Source organism: Notechis scutatus, chromosome 2 (genome assembly GCF_049901735.1).
Source record: "Notechis scutatus isolate UNSWTSFEM ecotype Mainland chromosome 2, rNotScu1.2, whole genome shotgun sequence".
In the NCBI taxonomy this organism is placed as follows: domain Eukaryota; kingdom Metazoa; phylum Chordata; class Lepidosauria; order Squamata; family Elapidae; genus Notechis; species Notechis scutatus.
In genome coordinates this window covers 246,877,881-246,902,958 of record NC_142010.1, presented here as the reverse complement: position 1 = coordinate 246,902,958, position 25,078 = coordinate 246,877,881, and the positions used below count along the sequence as shown (strand labels likewise).

General features: G+C 39.6%; 1 protein-coding gene across 1 annotated transcript in view; it reads left to right on the top strand.

The window, feature by feature from the left end:
• OSMR (oncostatin M receptor) overlaps window positions 1-18,415 on the top strand; it is a 40,679-nt gene extending 22,264 nt beyond the window's left edge. Inside the window, exons 13-17 of the mRNA XM_026666425.2 lie at window positions 2,045-2,221; window positions 6,745-6,909; window positions 9,836-9,917; window positions 12,189-12,246; window positions 15,589-18,415. Coding sequence (XP_026522210.2) covers window positions 2,045-2,221; window positions 6,745-6,909; window positions 9,836-9,917; window positions 12,189-12,246; window positions 15,589-15,996 — 890 coding nt within the window. The 3' untranslated portion in view covers window positions 15,997-18,415. The remainder of the gene's footprint in view (window positions 1-2,044; window positions 2,222-6,744; window positions 6,910-9,835; window positions 9,918-12,188; window positions 12,247-15,588) is intronic.
• The last annotated feature ends 6,663 nt before the right edge of the window (window positions 18,416-25,078 follow it).

The window sequence follows — 25,078 nt, the reverse complement described above, 5'->3', positions numbered from 1 at the left end:
TGAAGAGCTGTGGATAACATGTTTCCACATGGGAATTCTTGTTTGCTTCCCAGTTCCTGAGCTTCAGCAAACACAGGATTTAGTCACATTCTTAAAAAGGAAATATGATTGAACAGTTCTTTAGGTCTTTATTCTCAGTTATCGGCCCAGATTATTTTTTTGTGTAAAGAAAGACAGATGTGTACCAAAGATACATTTCAGGGTTGATCTTGACTGTCTATGGTAAATGTTTACAGTGGTTCTATCTGCCCATCTAGATCAGATGATAGGAGTAAGATGAACATGGATACAAGTCTTATTGTTCTTCTTCTTATCAGTGGCTAGCTGGCTGTAAAAAAAAATTTATTTATTTATTTGATTTGATTTGTCAATTGTTTACAAGATAATAAGTATAAGTGTATACATAGTTGTGAATACATGAAATGGGTACATATAAGAAAAATAAAACAAGAATAAGAGAAACAATAGGACAGGGACGGTAGGCACGTTGGTGCGCTTTATGCACGCCCCTACAGACCTCTTAGGAAAGGGGTGAGGTCAATAGTAGACAGTCTAAGGTTAAAGTTTTTGGGGTTTGGGGAAGAAACTACAGAGTCGGGTAGAGTATTCCAGACATTGATCACTCTGTTGCTGAAGTCGTATTTCCTGCAATCAAGTTTGGTGCGGTTAACCTTGAGTTTGTATCTATTGTGTGCTCTTGTGTTGTTATGGTTGAAGCTGAAGTATTCATTGACAGGAAGGACATTGCAATGTATGATTTTATATACCATACTTAAATCAGACCGAAGACGGCGTAATTCAAGGTTTTCTAGTTCTAGAATTTCAAGTCTGGTGGTTTCAAGTCAGGGTGCTGCTTGGGGTTTTTTTTTTTTTAAGGAGTTGCATCATGGATGATGGTGGGGTGCTAACTCTGCCTTTTCTTGTATTATCCAATACTGCGTTGACTTCCATTGTGTGGAGTTTGGTTCATTCAGGACTGTCTGTCTCTACCATCCACCACAAACAATTTCCAGTTTCTGGTGCCTCTCTATAGACATTCCCTATAACTTGTTATTTTCTCTTCCCAATTTCACCCATAGCTTGCACAAATGGTTAGAGGGGTCCGGAACTGGGTTAGTTTCACCATATCATTGTACCATCTTTGCAGCTGTCCATGTGAAGATCTCCATTGCAGGAGGTTTAGCATTTTTGCCCCATTACAAATGTTAGATTTGTTTTATAAACACCACATGTATTGAAGATGTAGAAAGTTGGGGAAAGCATTAGGGGTTCATTTGACGTTAATATTACATGGCAGCTGAGATAGGGCAGTTTTTGGTGTGGAATATGAGATGGGGTAGATTTTGATGCTGCAAAATATGCAGGATCTTAGGGCAGAGTACTGAATAGGTATCGTGCAGTGGTTGTAGTGCAGTATTGCAGCAAACTCTGCTCACAGTCTGGAGTTTGATCCTGCTGGAGTTCAAGATTGACTCAGCCTTCCATCTTTCTAAGGTCAGTAAAATGAAGACCCAGATTGATGGAGGCAACATGCAAATAAAGCTTACACTGTAAACTGCCTAGAGAGTGCTGTAAAGCATTATGGGACTGTATTGATTTAGGGAAGTGTTTTTCAAACTTAGCATCTTTGTTGGCTTGGGAATTCTGGGAATTGAAGTCCACATATCTTAAAGTTATCAAATTTGAAAAAACAACTGGGTTGACAGATATAAAAATGACCCGTGACTTCAAAAGAAATGTCACAATCAATTTAAATCCCCTCTTAGAAGGAAAACATTGAGGTCTCCCAGCCATTGATATAGTTTAGATAGAAAGTTGTGAATCCATATTGGGATGTCTTCCTGTTTGTACTGGCATGACTTCCATTAATGCTATTTGTAAACTAACAGATCTCTCTGGAGTAATGTTTTCATTTATATGATTGTTAGTCATGTCAAAACTTTAATTATTAAATAATGATACACACATGCACACACACACACACACACACGGATTAAACTTATAGCAAATACATATTAAAAGTTGTCAATTTTCTGTTTTCCAGAACCATCACGCTTCCTCTCATGTAATATAGATGCAATCACCGCAAATTCATTAAGAGTCACTTGGAAACGAGATGATCCAGAATTCAGCTCCGGTTTTATTAGAGGTTACATACTTTACATGAAAATGGATAATCAAAACTGTTCGGTACAAGGATCCAAACAATTTAGACATGCAGGTAAGTGATTCTCTCTCTCTCCAGAATAATGTATCTTTAAGTGAAATGGGAACTTTATTTAGGAATTGGTAGACAGTCCTTCTAAGCACAAAAGAAGATGAAATATAGTTCATAATTCATTTTTTTAAATAAATAAACGAAAGTAATCTAAGAGGAAAAACAGGAGTGGTGCGATGGCCTAGAGGTGATGTTGTCACCTCACAATCAGGAGGCTGTGAGTTCGATCCTAGGTAGAGGCAGATATTTCTGTCTGGGCACATGAGAATATATCTGCTGAACAAAACTCCACATTGGTGACAGGAAGGGCATCCAGCAGGGGTGGGATGCTACCGGTTCAGCCCGATTCTATAGAACCTGTAGCTGCGAAAAGCAGCTGACACTGGTTCGGTGTTTTGCCCATCCACCTGCCCAGGCTCTAGGCTGTCCTTTAATTCCCTGCTTTTCCATCCAGCACAGCTGAGGTTGAAAAAACGAGGATTTTCAAACTCTGCGCATGCAGTCAGCTGTCCAGGCGGCACAGCTGATTACTTGCAAACACTGCTGCACATATGCGTAGTTCCTTGGATTTCTTGCTTTCTAGCTAATCTAAAAGCAGACCCCAACCTTCCTTTACAACTGAAGCTTCTACCTTGCAGTGCAGACTCAAGTAGCCGATTGGAGACAGATAGATCTCTAAGTGAATCTGTGTTTCTGTGAGCAAGTCAATCTGCCTGCCTGCTATGCCTGATTTTGGGTAAAAGTTGCTCTTTTTTTTATAAAAAATTCAATATTTACATACATGGTGTTTTGTGAGTTAATTTTGTGAGTTTGCTTGCAAGCAAATTTTTTGAGTTTGCTTGCAAGCAAATTTGATGTGACAGACTCAGGTAGCCAATTGGAGATAGATAGATCTCTAAGTGAATCTGTAATTCTGTGAGCAACTCAATCTGCCTACCTGGTTTGCCTGCTTTTGGATAAAAGTTGCTCTTTTTTATAAAAAAATCAATATTTATATAAACATTTATAATATTTACATACAAGCCATGCCCAGTCAGCAAGCCACACCCACCCAGTCACATGACCACCAAGCCATACCCACAAATTAGGCCACACCCACAGAACCAGTTGTGAAGAAATTTGAATCCCACCCTTGGCATCCGGCCATTAAAATAGTCTGCTAGCTCCATTCAGACTCCTCCCCGCAAGGGATTATAGGGTTGTTAAAAGATGATTAATCCAAGAAGAAAAATAAAATTGAAAATTCCTAATAGGAGCTACAAGTCTAAATCAGTATTTCTCAACCTCAGCAACTTTAAGTTGTACGGACTTCCGGCTAGAAAATTCTGGGAGTTGAAAGCCATACCTCTTAAAGTTGAGAAATACTACTTTAGAGAGTTGCAATGGGGGAAAAACTGTGTGGAGAAACGAGAAGTTTATTTTGATTTTGAAATAAGTCCCATATACTCTGCACTTGGTTTTTTTTCTGAATGTCTCCATTTTGTGAAGGTTGGTTTTTCTCTTCAAGAGGATTGACTGATGATTGATACAGACTTTTCTTTATTTTCAACATTACATTTCTTTTTAAAATTAAAATCAATGTTATGCTTTTAAACAGTTGCATTGTTTAACTTCTATATTAATGCTAGCAAGATTAGGCTGCAGTGGGAGGTTGGCCATGTGCCAGTTCGCACATTGTGCTAAGCCAGTTTTAAATGCAAGTGAATGCCTGGTTCACACTAATACTAGACTGAAAATGAAGACATTTTTACCAGTTTATATTTTTTTTTTTGTATTTTATCAGAATAGAAAATACAAAGGAGAATAAAAATAATGGGAAACTAGGGTGAGGAAAAGGAGAAGAGGAGAGAGTGTAAGATAGAAGGGGAAAAAGAAAAAAAAAGGCATTGACTTCTGAATCTTTTTAGCACAGAAGATAACATTATAGCCTAAACTTTTTATTTTTGCACAGTAATATGTACCGTGCCATTTCTATAACAAATCTATCTAATCTGAAAAACCAAAACCAAAGTTTCATTTTCCCCCCAACACAAGCACTAAATCCAGAAGCGGCTTCCAAACAGAAATAAAATTAGATGCATTCTCTTCTTTGGATAAAACAATCAATTTAACCATCTCTGGTTTTATTTAAATATTTTTCAGTCAGCTCTTTTGCAAAAGGACAAAATCCATCTGCCTTCATCTTAGCTCCCTCTTGTGGTCAAAGAGTAGTTTTGTAATCAATCAGTTAATGCTTCCTGACCGATGAGAATTCATACAAATCAGAACGTTTCAGCCACCCACAACAAAACAACCCAAATCAATAAATTACTTAAAAGTAATAAAATAGAGCCACATCTTTCTGTCCTTATATTTCACCATCAAAGATATTCCATTCCTCCTGGTACACGACAAACTACTCCTAAAAATAAAATCCTATGGTATCTCTGGACAACTGAATAACTGGATAGAAGCATTCCTGGCAAACAGACAACAAATGGTCAAAATTGGGAGCGTCCTATCAAATTCTGTACCTGTCAATAGTGGTGTCCCCAAGGCAGTGTTCTAGGACCAACTCTCTTCATACTCTACATAAATGACCTCTGTGATCATATTAAGAGCAATTGCGTTCTCTCGCTGATGATGTAAAGCTGTTCAATACCACAGACAATACTGCTACCCTACAAAAAGATCTTGACTATGTATCCGAATGGTCAAACAAATGGCAACTTCAAATCTCAACAAATAAATGCTCTGTCTTACATATTGGCAAAAAAAATCAGAAAATAAAATACAAGCTGAATAGTCAAGATCTTGTTGATGACCCAAGCTCTGTAAAGGACCTTGGAATACTCACCTCTAATGATCTAAGTGCTAGAGCCCACTGCAACTACATAGCCAAAAAGGCATTAAGAGTTGTTAACCTAATCCTACGTAGCTTTTTCTCTGGTAATATCACACTACTAACCAGAGCATACAAAACATTTGCTAGACCAATACTCGAATACAGTTCATCAGTCTGGAACCCACATTACATATCTGATATTAGCACAATTGAGAAAGTCCAGAAATATTTCACAAGAAGAGTTCTCCACTCCTCTACTCGTTGTAGAATACCTTATGCCACCAGACTTGAAATTCTAGAACTAGAAAAACTTGAATTACGCCGCCTTCGGTCTGATTTAAGCATGGTATATAAAATCATACATTGCAATGTCCTACCTGTCAATGAATACTTCAGCTTCAACCATAACAACACAAGAGCACACAATAGATACAAACTCAATGTTAACCGCACCAAACTTGATTGCAGGAAATATGACTTCAGCAATAGAGTGGTCAATGTCTGGAATACTCTACCCGACTCTGTAGTTTCTTCCCCAAACCCCAAAAACTTTAACCTTAGACTGTCTACTATTGACCTCACCCCTTTCCTAAGAGGTCTGTAGGGGCGTGTATAAGCGCACCAATGTGCCTACCGTCCCTGTCCTATTGTTTCTCTTATTCTTCTTTATTTTTCTTATATGTACCCATTTCATGTATTCACAACTATGTATACACTTATACTTATTATCTTGTAAACAATTGGCAAATCAAATAAATAAATAAATAAATAAATAAATAAATAAATAAAATTATTTTGGCTCGCTTTCAGCAACTTCCTTCCTCATTGTTTAATAATAAAGTTTCAAAAAAATAATGCAGATCTTCAAAAAGGAGTAACAGCCTGTGAATATAAAATTAAAAAGGCCCTTTAATTAGTCAACATAATAATCCCATAAAGTGATTAAGAAATGAAACGCATGACTTACTGTCTGTTTGAAAAATAAATTCCAAAACAGTTACTTTTTCAATAAGAAAGTGATTAGCAGTGGTGGGATTCAAGCGGTGTTACTACTGGCTCAGTGACTACGTTTTGCACGTGCATGTAAAAAAAACCTTTAGCTGTGCTGCCTGGACAGCTGAAAAGCGCTGCACAAGGGTATGCAGCATTTGAAAAGCCACTTTTTCCCTGCTTTTTCAACCTCAGCTGTGCAATGCAAAGCAGCTGAGGCTGAAAAAAGCAGGAAATAAAGGACAGTTAAGAGCCCGGGCAGGTGGGTGGGCCAAACAGCAGCAAACACAGAACCGGGTTCAGTGTCTGCTGCTCCTCAGAGCTACCGGATCTATAGAGCCAGGCAGAACCAGTAGCATCCCACCGCTGGTGATTAGTCTCCCCCACCCCCACAGCTGAACAGCTCTCCAGCTACTCCAAAGCACAGCTCCTGAAACTACTTGCAGACTGTATGTTGTTGACGGTTAAGCCACATTTGAGGCTCCAGTCATCAAATAATGATATGAACCTACATAAAGAAGAAGAACATTGAAAAATCCTTGATGATGCTTGATTATGAAAAGCAGGAATAGTTTTTTTAAGAGTGATTGTGAAGTAGCAGTGAAGGTGATGCTAGGATGATATAAGAGCCTTTAGGCTTACAATAAAATCAATATTTGCAGAGAGCAAGTGAGACTTTTGTTTGTGGCCTAAACTTTCTTCTTGAATGCAGGTCATCTGATATGCACTTACAAAATTGAAGAACCAAACCAAACTAAATTCACAGTGAGACATTTGAAACCCAATACAAAATACTTATTTGCGCTTCAGGCTTATGCTGTCAATCCTAATTATACTGACAATGTCAACTTTAAGGCAGTGTTTACGCCCGATAATGGTAAGTCCTTCTCATTTGTACTTATTTAACTATGGGCAAAAACATGGGACTTCTTTTGAATTTTGGCAGCTTGTGTGTTTGGACCTATGCCTTTTATTTGAATTTTGAATATAATATTTTGCATTTCTACACATTTCTATGTGCAACAGCAGGCAAAAAAGCTAATACAATCCTGGGTTGTATAAACAGAGGCATAGAATCAAGGTCACGTGAAGTATTAGTACCGCTTTACAAAACCCTAGTGAGACCACACCTGGAATACTGCAATCAATTTTGGTCACCATACTACCAAAAAGATGTTGAGACTTGGGAAAAAGTTCAGAGAAGAGCAAATAAGATGATCAAAGGCCTGGAGACTAAACCATATGAAGAACCACTGCAGATTTTGGGTCTGGCTAGTCTAAAGAAAAGAAGAATTAAGGATGACATGATAGCAGCATTTCAGTATTTGAGAGGCTGCCACAAAGAAGAGGGGGTCAAATTATCTTCCAAAGCACCAGAGGGCAGGACAAGAAGTAATGGTTGGAAATTGATCAATGGTTGGAATTAAGGAGAAACTTCCTAACAGTAAGGACAGTTAACCAGTGGAACAGCTCGCCTTCAGAAATTGTGGGTGCTCCATCACTGGGGGCTTTTAAGAAGAGAATGGACAGTCACTTGTCTGAGATTGTACAGGTTCTCCTGCTTGAGCAAGGGGCTGGACTAGAAGATCTCCAAGGTCCCTTCCAGCTCTCTTCTGTTCTAAATTCTACATATAGCATAAAGGTAACGGTGGTGTCTGACTTTTAGGGTGGTGCTCATTTCCATTTCTTAGCCAAGAGAACCATCAGTGTCCAAAGGCATTTCCATGGTCATGTGGCCAGCATAACTGTATGCCGAGGAGCATGGAATGCTGTTACTTTTCCACAAAGTGGTACCTATTTATCTACTCGCATTTGCATTCTTTTAACTTGCTAGGTGGGCATGTGATGGGGCAAGGACAGGAGCTCACTCCATCGCATAGCAGATGGGTCTCAAACCTGGGCTGTCAGCTTTATAGCTGACAAGTTCATTGTCTTTAACCATTGAGCCATCGTGCCCCTTCCACCTACAGCATGTAGGAGATCGTCTACAGCTAATAGTCTAAAAATTAACTAATTAAATTAAGTCATATTAACCCTGGCTGAAAGCCCTGGTGGCAAAGGTAGCGGCTAATTCCTTTTCTGACAACATCGTGAATATTAGTGCATTGTTTGTGGAAGTTTTATGGAATAAGTGGGAGCCTGAGCAGACATGAATTTTTAAGAAGTCATTCCATCAGACTTAATGTCCAGAAGGTTTGCACCAATAAAGCAGTTTCTGAGATAGGCCCTAAATTGAGATTAAAAGTTTGAAGCCTTGAATTCTGCATTCTGAAATGTATGGATAACCTTGCATTATTATTTAAGGGTGTTTTTTTTAAAGTTGTGAACAGTTTGCTATTATTTCAAGATGTTTTCAACTGATATTTTTTAATACAATTTTAATACAGGAGTTACCTTGCCCCTTACATTTGCTGAAGCAATTCAATATAAATGAAATATATTTTCATTATTCACCACTCAAAAGTGTTCTGACTCTCCAAGGATGATGGCCATACCAGTTACATCTGAGATACATCTAACTGTGATGTAACCCAAGGTTTCAGTGCAAGTGGTCCTCAATTTACGATAGTTCATTTAGTGATTGTTTGAAGTTAACAGTGGCACTGAAAAAAGTGACTTACGACTGTTTTTCACATAAACGTTGCGGCATCTCCATGGTCATATGATCAAAACTTGGATGCTTGGCATCTGGTTCGTATTTATGACGGATGCAGTGTCCTGGGGTCATGTGATCGCCTTTCTGATCAGCAAAGTCAATGGGGAAGCCAGATTTATAACTGTGTTACTAACAATGTCAGGGCTCTGGTAGTGACTCCCATTTAAATCATGAGTCTCTAGCTTGATTTTTCAAAGCTCAAAGAAGATTTATTAGGAGCAGACATGCCGGTGCTGCCTGGGTGTAGCCGACTCTGAGACACATCATTCGTTGTCACCCTTGACCCTGGTTTTCCCCCACCCCCTGGGTGTATCGTAATTCATATTCTCCAATGAGACACATCCATAGCCAAGAGTCATCAATCATACTCTCCAGTTAGAATTTTGCCTGGCAGAAACTTCAATCTCCTAGAAACAATCTATGAAACATCCATGGAATGCAGTTTCATTTTTGCAGCTGTTGCACTACTCCCCTCTCCCTTTCTGTTGGCAACTCTAAAAGACCAGAGAAATATTTTATGAGTTGACATCTAACAACTGCAGTGATTCACTTAACAACCGTGACAAGAAAGGTTGTAAAATTGGTCAAGCTGTTAACAACTGTTTCATGGTCATAAGTCAAGGACTACCTATAATCACTGACAAATTCAACTGTCTCAGGAATGTGTGCCAGCAGCTTATTGGATGTCATGTACCATCATATTCCTTGCCATTGCTTCAACCTAGAGACTACTGAAAAATAAGTAGCAGCAACTATGGGGCTGTTATGTTGATCGTGCAGCCTTCATGAAGCTGAGTGAGAGTGAATCAAAACTCAGTGTATTTTTGCCTTGACTTTGGCCAGAGATTAGAGAGTTAAGATTTGCCAAGCTATGAAAACAAGCATGCTATCTGGAGACACAGACAGACATAAACTGGGTCATTGGCAATCACATTTTTAAAATTAGCTCTTGCTGGCATTTTCAAATTTGTATCAGTGAAATCATCATCAAGAAATAGGTGGTTATTAATGTTATGTTTCTCTTTTCCTGAAAATGAATTGAAAAATCTTTTTTTCTTTAAGTTTAGCCTAAGAAATCTGTCTTATTGTGTTGAAGAATTGTAATTAAACATTTAAATAGACGTGTACTTGATTTTCTTTCCAACAGAAAAATGGTTTTTCAATCTACTTTACCTACTAGTGATTATCCCATTAATACTGATGTGTGTGTGTTCCAGTAAAAGTAATCGGTAAGTGCACAGCAACCAAAGTATTACAGTAATAGATTAAGACGCAGCAGACATAAACATAACAAGCAGTAGAGAGAAAGCAGAGCTGCTTAACTCATTTTTTGCATCAGTCTTCATGCAAAAAGAAATTTATAGCCCAGCCTTTCTAAAATCTAACCATAAAAGACAGATTAGAAATAAAAATTAAAATAAGCAAGATGTCAGCTTCAAGGCTGACACAAGAAAATGGTAAGAGAACATCTATCTGATCTTGAATATAAATCACTGGGACCTGATGGATTACCTTTTAGAGTTCTAAAGGAGCTAGCAAATGTTATCTCAGAACCATTGTACCATTTCTTTCAAAAATCCTGGAGTACCGGGGAACTACCTGAGGATTGGAAAAGAGCTTGATGTGGTTCTCATCTTCAAAAAAGGAGAGAGAAAAACCAGATTCAGGAAACTACAAACTAAATCAGCCTAACATCAATACCTGGGAAGATACTGGAAAAGATTATCAAAAAAATAGATTTGTGAACATCGAGAAACAAAGTTATAACTAGAAGGCAGCATAGGTTTGTAAAAACAGATCATGCCAAACGAATCTTATTTCATTATTTGACAAAGTGACTAAATTAGTAAACCACAGCAAAATGCTGTGGACATAGTATATTTAGATTTCAGTAAGGCTTTTGACAAAGTAGACTACAAACTACTTCTTGATAAGCTAGAAAAATGTCAGATGGACACCATAACCACCAAATGGCTTTGTAACTGGCTTAACAAACCATATTCAACAAGTAGTTCTTAATGGTACTATATCTATATGGAGGGAAGTAGGCAGTGAGGTATCACAAGGTTCTGTCTTAGACCCACTGCTCTTCAATATTTTAATAAATGACTTAGATAAGGGGATAGAAGGGGAAATCATCAAATTTGCAGATGACACTAAGCTGGCAGGAATAGCCAATGTCCCAGAAGACAAGCTCAGGATCCAAAAACATTTTGACAGACTTGAACGATGGGCTTTATCCAACAAGATGAAATTTAATGTGGAAAAAAGCAAGTTTTACACTAAGGCAGATAAAACTAAAGATACAAGTACAGATTAAGCTAAATGTGGTTCAAAAACAGGAACTATGACATAGACCTTGGACAATCACTTAAATATGAGCCAGCAGTGTGCAGCAAGCCGCCAAAAAAGCTAATGTAATCCTTGGTTGTTTAAACATAGGCATAGAATCAAAATCATTTGAAGTATTAGTACCACCTTATAAATCCTTAGTAAGACCTGGAATACTGCCTCCAGTTTTTGTCACCACATTACAAAAAACAATGAGACTTATAAAAAGTGCAGAGAAGAGCAACTAAGATAATTAAAGGCCTGGAGATTAAAACATGAAGAATGGTTGCAGGAACTGGGTATGTCTAGTCTAGAGAAAAGAAGCACTAGGGGTGACATGATAGCAGTATTCCAGGATTTGAGAGGGTGCCCCAAACCCCAAAAACTTTAACCTTACTTCTATTGACCTCACCCCTTTCCTAAGAGGTCTGTAGGGGGCATGCATAAGCGTACCAACGTGCCTACCATCCCAGTCCTATTATTTCTTTTATATTTTTCTTATATGTATCCATTTCATGTATTCATAACTATGTTTATACTTATACCTGTTATCTTATAATCTCTTGACGAAAGAAAGAAAGAAGAAAGAAAGAAAGAAAGAAAGAAAGAAAGAAAGAAAGAAAGAAAGAAAGAAAGAAAAGAAAAGAAAGAAAGAAAGAAAGAAAGAAAGAAAGAAAGAAAGAAAGAAAGAAAGAAAGAAAGAAAGGGGTCAACTTATTTTCCAAAGCACCAGAAGGCAAGACAAAAAAAAAATATGGATGGAAACTCATCAAGGAGAGAAGCAACCTGGAATTAAGGAGAGACTTCCTAACAATGAAAACAATTGACCAGTGGAAGAGCTTTGCCTTCAGAAGTTGTGGGTGCTCCATCACTGGAAATTTTTAAGAGGCTGAACAGCCACCTGCCTGAAATGGTATAGGGTCTTCTGCTTGAGAAGTGGAATGGATTAGAAGACCTCCAAGGTCTTCCAGCTCTATTCTGGCAAGCATCCTTTGTCAAATTAGGCAAGGCTCTGTGCAGACAGTGTTAAGTGTTCAGACATTTTTTTAAATGCGGGAACTGAGTCTTAAGTACCTATATTTAAACTGAGTTTTGTTTATAAAAATGGTTTCCCCCCTCTCTATATATGTATAAAAAGGTAATATCCCCATCTCTCTTTTTTTCCCCAGCGTAAGGAATTGTTTGAATCCTGTAATACCCCAACCTAAAATAACTCCATTTTTGAAGGTAAGGTTATATCATTAAGAAATTGCATTTAATCCCCCTTTCTCAATCTGGTGCCCTCCAGATGTGCTGATAATGCAACTTCTGTAGTTCCTATCCAGGATGTGGGGGTTGAGATTCATGGATGTTATACTACATCTGACAGCCAAGGGGGGGAGGTGGCAAAACCAGCATCACACTGTTGCAATACAAATGTGATGACCTGGGGTGTGGCACAAAAGCAACATAATCATAGAACAGGTCTGACTCCCCTTTATTGCTCCAACTGTGCCCCCAAACATTCCCACATTCACTACAAGTCCTGGAGCAAAGTTCTCACATGCATCTTCAGAAGCCTCTGGCTGCAAGTAGTCCAGTAAACCACGTTAATCAAACAGAAACCCAGGGCCAGTAGTGCAATAAGTCAGGTTAACTAAAGAGTAACCAGAGCAAGAAGTTCAGCGAAGCAGGCAAACTGGCAAAGCCCATAAGACAGAGTACAGCAATCTCCAGGCTTTGGCAAGTGCTTATGAGGCTCCACAGATTCAATGCTTGTTCCTGACAAATGCCTCTCCCATGGCATCTCCTTTCATCTCAGTCTCCAGGTGTGCCATGGTACTCTCCTCCCTCGTAACCAGTTCAATCTGTGTTGATCTCGCCATCTCTCTTCCCTCCTTGCTCTCGGATCAGGAGTGGGTAGTCCTTGCTCTTCTCCTGAGCTCTCCCTTGTCTGCAGGCCTTACTAATTCAGAAAAGCCTTCCCTGGACGGATTCTGCCCTTCCCCAGTTTCCTCCAAGGCCAATGGAGCCGGCCTCTCAATCTCTGTCAGTTCTTGTCGCAGCTCCTCATTCCCCGCAGATACAGACTCGGATGGGGGCATGACAATGAAGTCCACCTCTTCTTAGTTGTGATGTTGCATAGTTGTTGCATAGTTGTGATGTTGCATAGAAATGCGTAAAGGGCAGAGTTTGTACCCTAATGGTGCAATGCTACGTTCCTCATTTTGATGAAAGTAGTAGACACCTTGGAACATTAGGATAAAAAGCAGCTTATTTTGTATAGCTTTTGCAAAAACAAATCTCTGTACTGCCCCTAAATATTTTGGAGATAGCGTATGAAAACAGATAAAAAGAATTAGAAAAAAGGTAAGGCCCACATTGAGGAGTATCTACTATATATTCAGAGTTTTTATTTATATTTTGTTAGGGGATTCAGTTTTTCATTTCTGAGTGCGATAAAAAGGTGGTGTTGGCAAAACAAAAAAACAAAAACAAAACCACCCAGTATGATAAATGAATGGCTAATTAATATACACAGATTTAAAAGTAATTCTGATAATTACCTCAATAGCCATGTCAGGAAAAATGATTTGGAATTGGTGATAACATTTTCCAACGCAGTATTCTCTATAAATATGTAGGACTCATACCGTAAATTTGTAGTGGTTAGCTACAAAAATGATGGTGATGGTTATGTATTGGGATAATAAGTGTCAGGAAAGAATTAACCAATCTGAGTTAGAAAAAAGGCCTGTGGGTTTCTTCTACCTTTCCATTTGACCAATGAGCTAATATCTCCTCTTCCCTCATGACTCCAATCTCGATATACACTGCTCAAAAAAATAAAGGGAACACTTAAACAACACAATGTAACTCCAAGTCAATCACACTTCTGTGAAATCAAACTGTCCACTTAGGTAGCAACACTGACTGACAATCAATTTCACATGCTGTTGTGCAAATGGAATAGACAACAGGTGGAAAGCAGAGGCAGTTAGCAAGACATCCCCAACAAAGGAGTGGTTCTGCAGGTGGTGACCACAGACCACTTCTCAGTTCCTATGCTTTCTGGCTGATGGTTTGGTCACTTGAATGCTGGCAGTGCTGTCACTCTAGTGGTAGCATGAGACGGAGTCTACAACCACACAAGTGGCTCAGGTAGTACAGCTCATCCAGGATGGCACATCAATGCGAGTTTTGGCAAGAAGGTTTGCTGTGTCTGTCAGCGTCGTGTCCAGAGCATGGAGGCGCTACCAGGAGACAGGCCAATACATCAGGAGACGTGGAGGAGGCCATAGGAGGGCAACAACCCAGCATCAGGACCGCTACCTCCGCCTTTGTGCAAGGAGGGACAGGAGGAGCACTGCCAGAGCCCTGCGAAATGACCTCCAGCAGGCTACAGATGTGCATGTGGCTGCTCAAACTGTCAGAAACAGACACCATGAGGGTGGTACGAGGGCCCGACGTCCACAGGTGGGGGTTGTGCTTACAGCCCAACACCGTGCAGGACGTTTGGCATTTGCCAGAGAACACCAAGATAGGCAAATTCACCACTGGCACCCTGTGCTCTTCACAGATGAAAGCAGGTTCACACTGAGCACATGTGACAGATGTGACAGGGTCTGGAGACGCCGTGGAGAATGTTCTGCTGCCTGCAACATTCTCCAGCATGACCAGTTTGGCAGTGGGTCAGTAATGGGGTGGGGTGGGATTTCTTTAGGGGACCACACAGCCCTTTATGTGCTCGCCAGAAGTAGCCTGACTGCCATTAGGTACCGAGATGAGATCCTCAGACCCCTTGTGAGACCATATGCTGGTGCAGTTGGCCCTGGGTTCCTCCTAATGCAAGACAATACTGGACCTCATGTGGCTGGAGTGTGTCAGCAGTTCCTGCAAGATGAAGGCATTGATGCTATGGACTGGCCCGCCCATTCCCCAGACCTGAATCCAATTGAGCACATCTGGGACATGTCTCGCTCCATCCACCAACGCCACGTTGTACCACAGACTGTCCAGGAGTTGGAGGATGCTTTAGTCCAGGTGTGGGAGGAGATCCCTCAGGAGACCATCCGCCACCTCATGCCCAGGCATTGTAGGGAGGTCATACAGGCACATGGAGGCCACACACTACTGAGCCTCATTTTGACTTGTTTTAAGGACATTACATCAAAGTTGGATCAGCCTGTAGTGTTTTTTTCCACTTTAATTTTGAGTGTAACTCCAAATCCAGACCTCCATGGGTTGCTAAATTTGATTTCCATTGATAATTTTTGTGTGATTTTGTTGTCAGCACATTCAACTATGTAATGAACAAAGTATTCAATAAGAATATTTCATTCATTCAGATCTAGGATGTCTTATTTTTGTGTTCCCTTTATTTTTTTGAGCAGTGTATATATATATAAAAGATTCAATCTCCTTTTAAATAAGATTCTATTATTACTCTATGAATGGACCAGACCCCTGTCCTTGAATGGAAGCTGAAAGTGTATTCTGATATTGGAATATCTGTTTTTCACTCTGTTCTATCTGCTCTTTATGTGCATTTTTAATTCAGTTTTTAATTCAGTTGTTTTTCACACACAGATGAGTCTTGGAATAACAGAAGTAAATGATATGATCCCTAACCAATTAGTCATGCTGGAGAAGCCTCAGGAATTCAGTCCCAAACAATCTACTTTGGGAATACTATTGGAAAATAAGACGTATTCTCAATTCACCTATTATCCAGAAGTGCAGATAAAAGAGAGAACAAACCAGAAATTCAACTCAGGTGTAACATCCTACAAACCTCTCCAAGACTTTGGTTTTACAAGCAGCCCCAATCCCTGCACACCAGAAGCACCTCTCCTTTCAAAAGACAATTTGAATTACATCTACCAAACAGAAGTGGCTCCCTCTATGATCCGGGAAACCGATTCTGATTGTTCTGTACCTTGGTTAGATTACAGACCTCAGCGCAGCATAACTTGCAGAAGAAATACAGATTATTAGATTAATATTCATATCAGTTATTTACCAGTATATTCATTTCAGTTCACTGTGAGCAGCTTCTAAATAAACAAGGTTACATGTTTCTTGGGCATTCTGAACATCAACGAGTGAAGTTGGGAAAAAGAGGAAGAGATGGAACAGTCTCTTGTACTGACTGAAGATTCAGGTCATTCTAGACCAAATGTGGACATGACACACAGTAATAAAGGGACTGCATAAAATAACCTCTCATGAATGTTAAACAAGATGTACAGGATTGCATCATTTCCAGATGAATAAGAAAAAATATTTTAAAATCACTTGGCTTCAAGTGACTTGATTTCTGTCTGCAGTGTTAAATTATTAAATAACTATTCAGTTTCTTTGCAACTGAATGGAAGTGGCAAAAAAAAATGTGTTTCTTAATTTTCTTTAAAAATGTGTTCCTTTGGAGTCCATGGAAGCGCAAATGACAAAAACATGTGATCGCCCCAAAGGCTACTTCCATCAGATGTTGGGACCAAGTGTAAAACTGCAGCAATTGTGTAATGGAGTCACTGTGTGTTGTTATTTTGATGTTATTTTAATGTTTTGCTGGGGATACCAAGCCATCAATTACATTTTTCTTTATGTCCCCATTTTGGGGAAACACACAGCTAATTTAATAATTGTGTAATTACAGAACTGACTTACAAGAAGTATATGTAAAAATTGGAGGTTGTAATTGTATTCATTTTTTATTGTGTTGGAAAGAGTTGGAAGTCAACTTCTTTTTTCTTTGGGTTTTTTTAAAAATCCTGCACTGCCCCCCCCCCTTTTAAAGAAATCTTTATTTTTATTGTATTTTATGCTATCATAAACCTTAATAAAACTTTGAAAAAAATGAAAGTGTGAATATCTAGGGGTAACAGTATCAGCAATTAGTGGCTGCCCAGAGATACATCTGGGTCCTGCAAAGCAGAGGTCTCCAAACTTGGCAACTTTAAGTTTTGTGGACTTCAACTCCCAGAATTCTCCAGCCAGAATTCTGGGAGTTGAAGTCCACAAGTCTTAAAATTATCAAGTTTGGGGACCCCTGTCCTGGAGGGCAGGGGGCAAGGAAGACCGGGGAGTGGAACTAGGCTGGCAATGCAACAGAACAACTGAGTCCTACGGCTGCCATGAGGTCAACCATACCTGACAATGGCCTTCCTACCTAAGGCTCATTGGGGTTATCTGCCAGTTTCTGAAGGGTTCTTATTGCCTGATGTATCTTTGCTGGCAGAAGGCAATTGCAGTGGGAGGACACAAATCGGGATGCTGTGTCAGGATTGCAGACAACTGAGGTGGATTGAATGCCTAGGTCCCTCCTGGATGAGAGGTGGAGTGGAATCCCCAGAATCCTCTCTGCCCTCCCATGAGTGGAGATTAGGTGGCTGATCATTTGCCCCTGGAGTGTTACGGAGGAAAACATGTAACATCACTGCTCAATTCTAGTGTCCAGGTAAGCTTCTGGTTACAAGGCAAGATGCTGATGGCCACATCTAAAATCTTACATGGTACGGGACCAGGGAGAATTTCTGCTAGTCCCATCAGAGCCAGCTCCAGATCCCTTCTATGAAGGAATGCCATCTTGCAGGGGACATGCATATTCTGTGTTAGTGCCTGCCCCGTGGAAGAACATTTTCTCCCCAAAACTTGTCAGCCTTCTATAAGATGTCAAAGACCTCACTTGGTGGTTAATTGCTTGTAATATATTTTTTGTGTAAAATGGAGATTTATTTGTGTCTTTGATGCATGCTGTCTTGATGATACTGCAATTGTTTTTAATTATGTCAGACTTCTATATTTTTTTTTATTATTGTTACCTGCTCAGAATCACAGTTGCAGAGTGGACAGAAATAAGTTGAAATAAACTATCATTTACCTTTCTTCTTGGGGAAAGTGAAGCGTAAATTAAGGCAGCCCTCCCCTCCAAAAAGGACTTTATGTGGCTAATGTCGTTTCATAATCAATAACAATCAAGAGCAATTCTATGTGCTGGTTATCACCCATAAAGCCCTTCATGTTACAAATCCACATGATTGTGGGATCATTTGTTTCCCAATTATTTCTCCTTATCTTACTGGATCTGACAGTGGAGATAGGATTCTGGGTCTCCTTATGATGCAGCTGTCAACTCTGAAGCGAACCTGGCTGAAGCCATCTTTTGCTGCCTCACAGTTGCCATGAATCCTGAGAGGGGAAAGTAGATAGACTGGCTAACAGTCAAAACAAACATTTTCTTGTGGGAACCAAGGTCATCTTAACAGGTGGCAGTTGAAGGAGGAGAGGAGTGGTGACATCTGGGAGGGAGAACATTTGCTCTTTTAATTAGGGAAAAACCTCATGAACTGTTAGAGTCAGTTTTCACTGGCTGTGCTGATATGATATATCCAATAAACATGTTCTTTGAGGAATCTACATGTCTCGGAGTTCTGCTTTTGGCAGACATGTTACTCAGAATGCTGACAGCAGCAGCATCTAATGGGAGTCAAGAGACATCTGTCTCTGTATGTACATGCTTCGTAGAACAGAGGTCTACAAAGTTAAAAGAACTGGTAGATTGACTACTTCTGCAATCTAAAGATTTCCCTTTCTAGAATTGCTCTTTCCTATGTTTCCAAGCAACTACTAATGCTGATGGAGGCAATTGCAAGTGGAGACTATTGACAAGCCCCACTAAGACTCATCATTTCTAGGAAACCTTCAGACTACCATGTTGTAGAATATCTATGGAGATTGTTAGGGATATACACCCTAGCAGAACGTGCAACGGTAGTCAGTCAGTCAGGCAGATATGTGAGATAAACGTTGTAGCTTACACTCAGTAAATCATACACTGTGCCAGTTAAATAGTTTTTATTCCAGTAAGAGTTATAGCATAGTCAAACAGTCCATATATCATACACTTAGTTCAGTCCATCCGGGGATTATCCATTAGCAAAGTCCAGTGTCGAAAAAGAGGTCAGTAAACTCACAAATAATCAGTCCAGTAATATATCTCTTTTTGCAGTAGAGATATGAAGAAAATCAAACCTCTTTTCTTCTCTCAGCAATAGCAGGGAAAACACGCAGTTATCACCATCAATCCATCATTGTCAGCAATCCAGTAAAAGCCAGCAAACAGTGAGCTCTCTTGCTCCCTCTTATGGTGATTTTACAACCGCACCCAAAATACATGGTCTTCATTTAAAGTGATACACACAATCATAGTCTATATATATTATTTTACCCAAACTAAGTTAGGTAACCATGTTATTCCTAACAGAGATTCTCAATCATTGAGGTCATGATTGTCTCAAAAATGCTTTTTTTTTAAAATTGTAACCACTTTTTATTTTTATTGAAGATGTTTCACTTCTCTTCCAAGAAACTTCAGTTCTGAAGAAGTTCTAAATTGAATTTCTTGGATGAGGAGTGAAACATTTTCAAGAAAAATCAAGGAAGTCCAGTTGCTTCTTGAAAACAACAATTTTGACCATCTTCTAAGATAGCCAATTGTAACTGATAGAAACGTTAGGTTCTTTAGAATAGAATTCTTTATTGGCCAAGTGTGATTGGACACACAAGGAATTTGTCTTTGGTGCATAAGCTCTCAGTGTACATAAAGAAAAAATAAAATGCATTCATCAAGAATCATAAGATACAACACTTAGTGATAGTCATAGGTTACTAATAAACAATCAAATCATACTAGGGAACAAATAAAACAATATAAATCGTAAGGATACAAGCAACATGGTTATAGTTATAAGTTGGAAGAGAAATATAATAGGAAGGATGAGAAGAATAGTAATACAGTCTTACTTCCATCAAGTTGTCAGTTCCTACCAATCATATGAATAGATTTTCTCTGTGTAGATCCGTCCCTAAGCTGGTTGTTCAGCTCTTCCAATGGTGCACCCTATTTATATGCCATTTTACAAAAGAACAATATAACAACCTACCTGAAAGAAATTAACATTTAAAAGATATAAAGGATCGCTGTGAGGATTGCTGTGTAGATGAATAACACAAAACACCGCTCCTAGCTGCATTCCTCAATGGAATGCTGACTTAATTTCTGGATTTTCTTGCAACAGGGTCTTCCTCTGCATTTTGCAACCATGAAGCTGACCAAGATCTTTGATGTATATCATTTCAATTCCTATGTATCATTTTGATTGGCACCAGTTAAGCCAGCACTACCCAGTTGTTTGGTTGCAAGTAAGACTTCACCAATGAAGGGGTGAGAGCTGATGGGCTTATTCTCCCATCTACTAGCCGAAGTTTGAACATGTGGCATAAAATATTTTTCACATGTCCCATTCACATGTGATAGCAATAGCACTTAGACTTTTATCCCACTTTACAGTGCTTTACAGCCCTCTCTAAGTGGTTTACAGAGTCAGCCTATTGCCCCCAACAATCTGGGTCCTCAGTTTAGCAATCTTGGAAGGATGGAAGGCTGAGTCAAGCTTGAGCCTGGTGACATTTGAACTGCCAAATTGCAGGCAGCCGGCAGTCAGCAGAAGTAGCCTGTGATACTGCACTCTAACCACTGTGCCACCAAGGCTCTTACCACATGCCGAGTCCATGGTTAATGTTGTCTTTAGTTGTTCCAGCTTTAGTCTTTTTTCCCCTTACTTAGTCTTTGCAGTTAGACATGATCTAGAATGCTTCATTGCTCACCTGGATGAAGGTGTGATCTTGGGTCCTTGGTGCTCTCTGAGCTTGCTTATTTTCTTGCAGACCTTTCATTACCCAAACTAGTTAACATCATCAGTGCAAGGAGTGCTGTTTGCTGTCAGTCCTTCCTATCGCCTCCCACTTAAAGGAGATGCTCAACTTAAGCAGCTTTGTAACAAATGACAAAGCATCCCCAGTGCAAGGCAATTTAGGGTGGTCGTTCACTTTTTAAAAAGTCCTAATTGATCCTATGATTAACTCAGAGATTGATGATTATGTTGGCTGGGTAAATTTTACAAGATTAAACTAGGGATGTGAGAAGAGAATTATTTCCCACCCCCCTCAAATCTCAGGTGGGTTAGGAGAATATTTGGCTTCTAGTGGGTAAATTTAGGGGATATCAATATGGCATAGACTAGAAATGAGTAAGTTGAAGATTCTATTACAGCTAGGTGAAGTAAAACAGTTCTTTTTTGGGGCGGGGGGGGGAACCCTTTCACAATATTTTTCAGAACATATTAGAGTCCCTCTACAGATTAAGACCAGTAAACTACAGATCAAGACTAGCAACTATTGAATTTGAGTGTCATATGCAAAGTTCTATGACAAAGTGAAAAAGTGGATCTGGAGGAAATCTATGGACTATTATTTTTCTCTTCCCTTCCTTTCTACAATATTCATTCTCCCACCCACCCCCAGGCAACCAGGTATTCGAACCAACAAACCTCAGGTTTTTCTCAAATGATTCTGTTCAGCAGCTACTACTAGAATAGGATGTTAGTGATGACTCTGAAACATACAATTCCCAAATAGACATTATTTTTAACATCCAAGTTCGTTTAAGAGAAGAAAATGAAAGAATTATTTTGAATGTAAGTATCATTCTAAAAACAGGGCTCTGGAATTTATATCATCTTCCTCTGGAATCCATGTTTTTGGTAGAAATAAATGTTAAAATTCCAGCTAAATCCAAACGAGATGCATAGATGTCAAAAGTGGGGATTATTTACCTGTTTCTTAAGAAGCTTTCACTTCCCTTTTTTTTTTTTTAGTAAAGAGCAAATTCTAGAAGTTGAAACAAGAGACAAAATAAAAATGTGTTGTTCTGCCTTTAACATGAGACAGAACAACACATTTTGCTGTGTTCCAGTTTCTGTATTATTGTGTTTCCTAATGCATAAAGAACATTAAAGGTAGTCCTCATTTCACCTTGTTAAGCAACCTTTTTGCAGTTTGATATATGTGTGATTGCAAAAGTAGGAGTAAGTTTATTTATTTTGAGGTAACTGGAATTTTAAAGGTTGGGTTTAAAGGTTTAAATCATGCCCTTGCATGCAAAACAAATCCATCATTGTTACACTGATATGGCAAGAATAAGATGTCATCAAGGCAGTGGTGGGATTCAATATTTTTTACTACCGGTTCTGTGGGTGTGGCTTGATGGGCGTGGCAGGGGAAGGATACTGTAAAATCTCTATTCCCACCCCACTCCAGGGGAAGGATACTGCAAAATCCGATTCCCTCTCCACCTCACTAACTTGCTTTCCAGCTCCGTTCTCCTGTGCAGGGCAAGTCAGGGGTGGTATTTGCCAGTTCTCCGAACTACTCAAAATTTCCATTACCGGTTCTCCAGATCTGGTCAGAACCTGCTGAACACCACCTCTGCATCAAGGGTGTGTGAATTATGTTAGCTTTGCAAGATGGCCGTTTTACAACTTCATGACATATAACTGTGTTGTGGCTCCGGGTCTGGATTCAGCTCCTGTGGCTGATATGAGTTCAAGTGAGGAGGACATGGCAGAAAAATATGAGCCGGCATGGCTAAGTGATGGGAATAGTAACCGGGATGAGGAGATGGATGTGACAAAGGAAGACAGACCTGAAGTATTAGAATTGTCAGGATCTTTGACCTCCTCTGGTTCTTTATCTGATCAGCAGCCGGGAATGGCTGACAGGGAAGGCATCAGAGAGTCTTCTAGTGGAGATGAGAATTTGGAAAACTTGTGGTTAAATGTAAGGAACAGAAGAAGATTAAGGAGGCAAACCCAGCTAGAAAGAAGGAGGAGGGCGAGCCAATAATTAGGGAAATTAGCATGTTGCCTCAATGAGTATAAAAGGACACAGCTGGGCTGGTAGAATTTGCCAGAAGCAAAGTGACTTATTGAGTGAAGACGTTACAGCAAGAAGCTCTGAGGCTTGAGATTTATTGCCAAGACTGGTTTGCCGGACAGAGTAAAGATTTATGCTGTGGATTGGGATTTCTGCCAGCCGTTATCTTGTGAGACTTTATTCTGTTTGAATTACTTCTGAAACGGCTGCTTTCTGTTTTGCTCGCTTGAATTTGAAGGGGAGTCATAACATAACTGTATGTAAGCTCCATTATGGTCTTATATCAAGGAGTACTTGTACTTAACTTTATAGGAGAGGAAGCAGAGTGCTGTGTAACAGTTGACTTATATAGTCTTCTAATACTTTTAAGAAAAATATCTTGGGAGTGGGAAGAAGTTGCAGCAGATTGTAAAGCAGTGAAGATGATTAAGGATTAGATAGATTGGTTAAGTACAAATATACTTTGTTCTGTCGACAAACCTGGATGTGAGGCTTTGTTGCAACAGCCAAAACCTGATTTTAGATGTCAGATATACTTCAAGCAATAACACTGTCAAAGGAGGAGTCCAAGGCATTGCTCTGCTTTATATTTTGTAGTCAGCAGTTTAAGCAAAATGGCTCAGAATTTTCCTATCATCCATCCATCTGTCATCTCTCTCTCTCTCTTGTCATCTGTCCATCCTTCCATCCTTCCATCCATCCATCCATCCATCCATCCATCCACCACCTCTCTCATTTATATCTATCATCTCTCTCTCTCTAATCTCTCATCTATATCTATTTACCATCTATCCACCATCTCTCTCCTCTCTCTCTCCTCTCTCTATTATCTACCATCTCATCTGTATCTATCATCTATCTATCTATCTATCTATCATCTATCTATCTATCTATCTATCTATCTATCTATCTATCTATCTATCTATCTATCTATCTATCTCTACCTGACAAGTTTTATCTGTCCATCTCTACCTGACAAGTTTTATCTGTCATCCTAGCCAATATTAATGGGCATTCCAGTACATAAAATATTATTTTATTGCACCTGGAAGCAGACCAGCAGCCATTGTGGCTCATAGAGCATTGGTGTAATATGAGTCCAAGAATTGCCCATGCTGCCACAGTCTGCACCAGTTGAAGCTTCTGAATGCTCTTCAAGGGTAGCCCATGTAGATCTCATTGCAATAGTCCGTTTACCTGTACTGCTTGCAAGAGAAACCAGAGCACAGATTGAGCTGTTTACCTTCTGGTTCATTCATGGGTAAACCAGAAACCTGATTTTCGGTGACATGAAAACCTTCCATTGTTGATGAGGTCATATGCATGTTGTTGACTGTGAAGTCAGTTTTGAGGTGGGTTTAAGGATAACTCGCCACAGCCCACTCTCTGCAGCCAACTTGCCATGCATGGGAAAACGCGAATTGGTGATGAATTTTGCAACTTTTACAACACAGTATTCTGTATAAATATGAGGGGCTTATGCCTACTGCTTCCTCACATAGATCTGTGGGGGTAAACAACAAAAAGTATGATGATGATTATGTATTGGAATAATAAATTTCAGGAAAGAATTAACCAATTTGAGTATAGGTAATCCTCAAGTTACGACAGGTCTTTGAACGATTGTTCAAAGCTACAAACAGATTGTTCAAAATTACTTATGACCCTGTTTCAAAGTTACGTCTTCTGCAGAAACCACCTGGTTATTCACCCTTACAACTAGAGAGATGCTGCAAGTATGTCCATGTATTCCCTCTGTCCCATCCTGTCCTGCTGGGCCCCAAGAGCATTGAGCCTCCTTTGGCCCCCACCAGATTCTATACAATCCTCGCCCAACCCACTCACTTACCTTGGAAGATCTCCAAAGTTCAACAGATGGAGAAGGGAAGGAGAACAGATTGCTCGGTTGTTGCACCATGTGGCAGAATTCCACAAATGGCCCCTTTTTTTGACCCAGCTACCTGTGTAGCCTAGCAAAGCAACGAAGCAGCTGAACAGCACAATCATCATCTTGCCTTGAAAAAGACCCTTAATTCACTAGCAGAAAAAGTCATTTCCCTTTTCTGACAGCATATCTCTGCGTTTTGAAATCTGAGCTAGCTCTGCCGGTGCAGGGAGGGGAAGTCGGTTGTTGGCACAGCTCAGTAGCACGATCAGATTGCCTTGAAAAAAAAAAAAACTTTGTGCTTTCCAAAGCTTAATTCACTAGCAAAGGGCCGTTTCCCCTGCCTGCCAGCATACAGCTATGTTTTGAAATCTGAGCTAGCTCTGCTGACGATCCATTTCACCTCCCAGTGCCAGTATT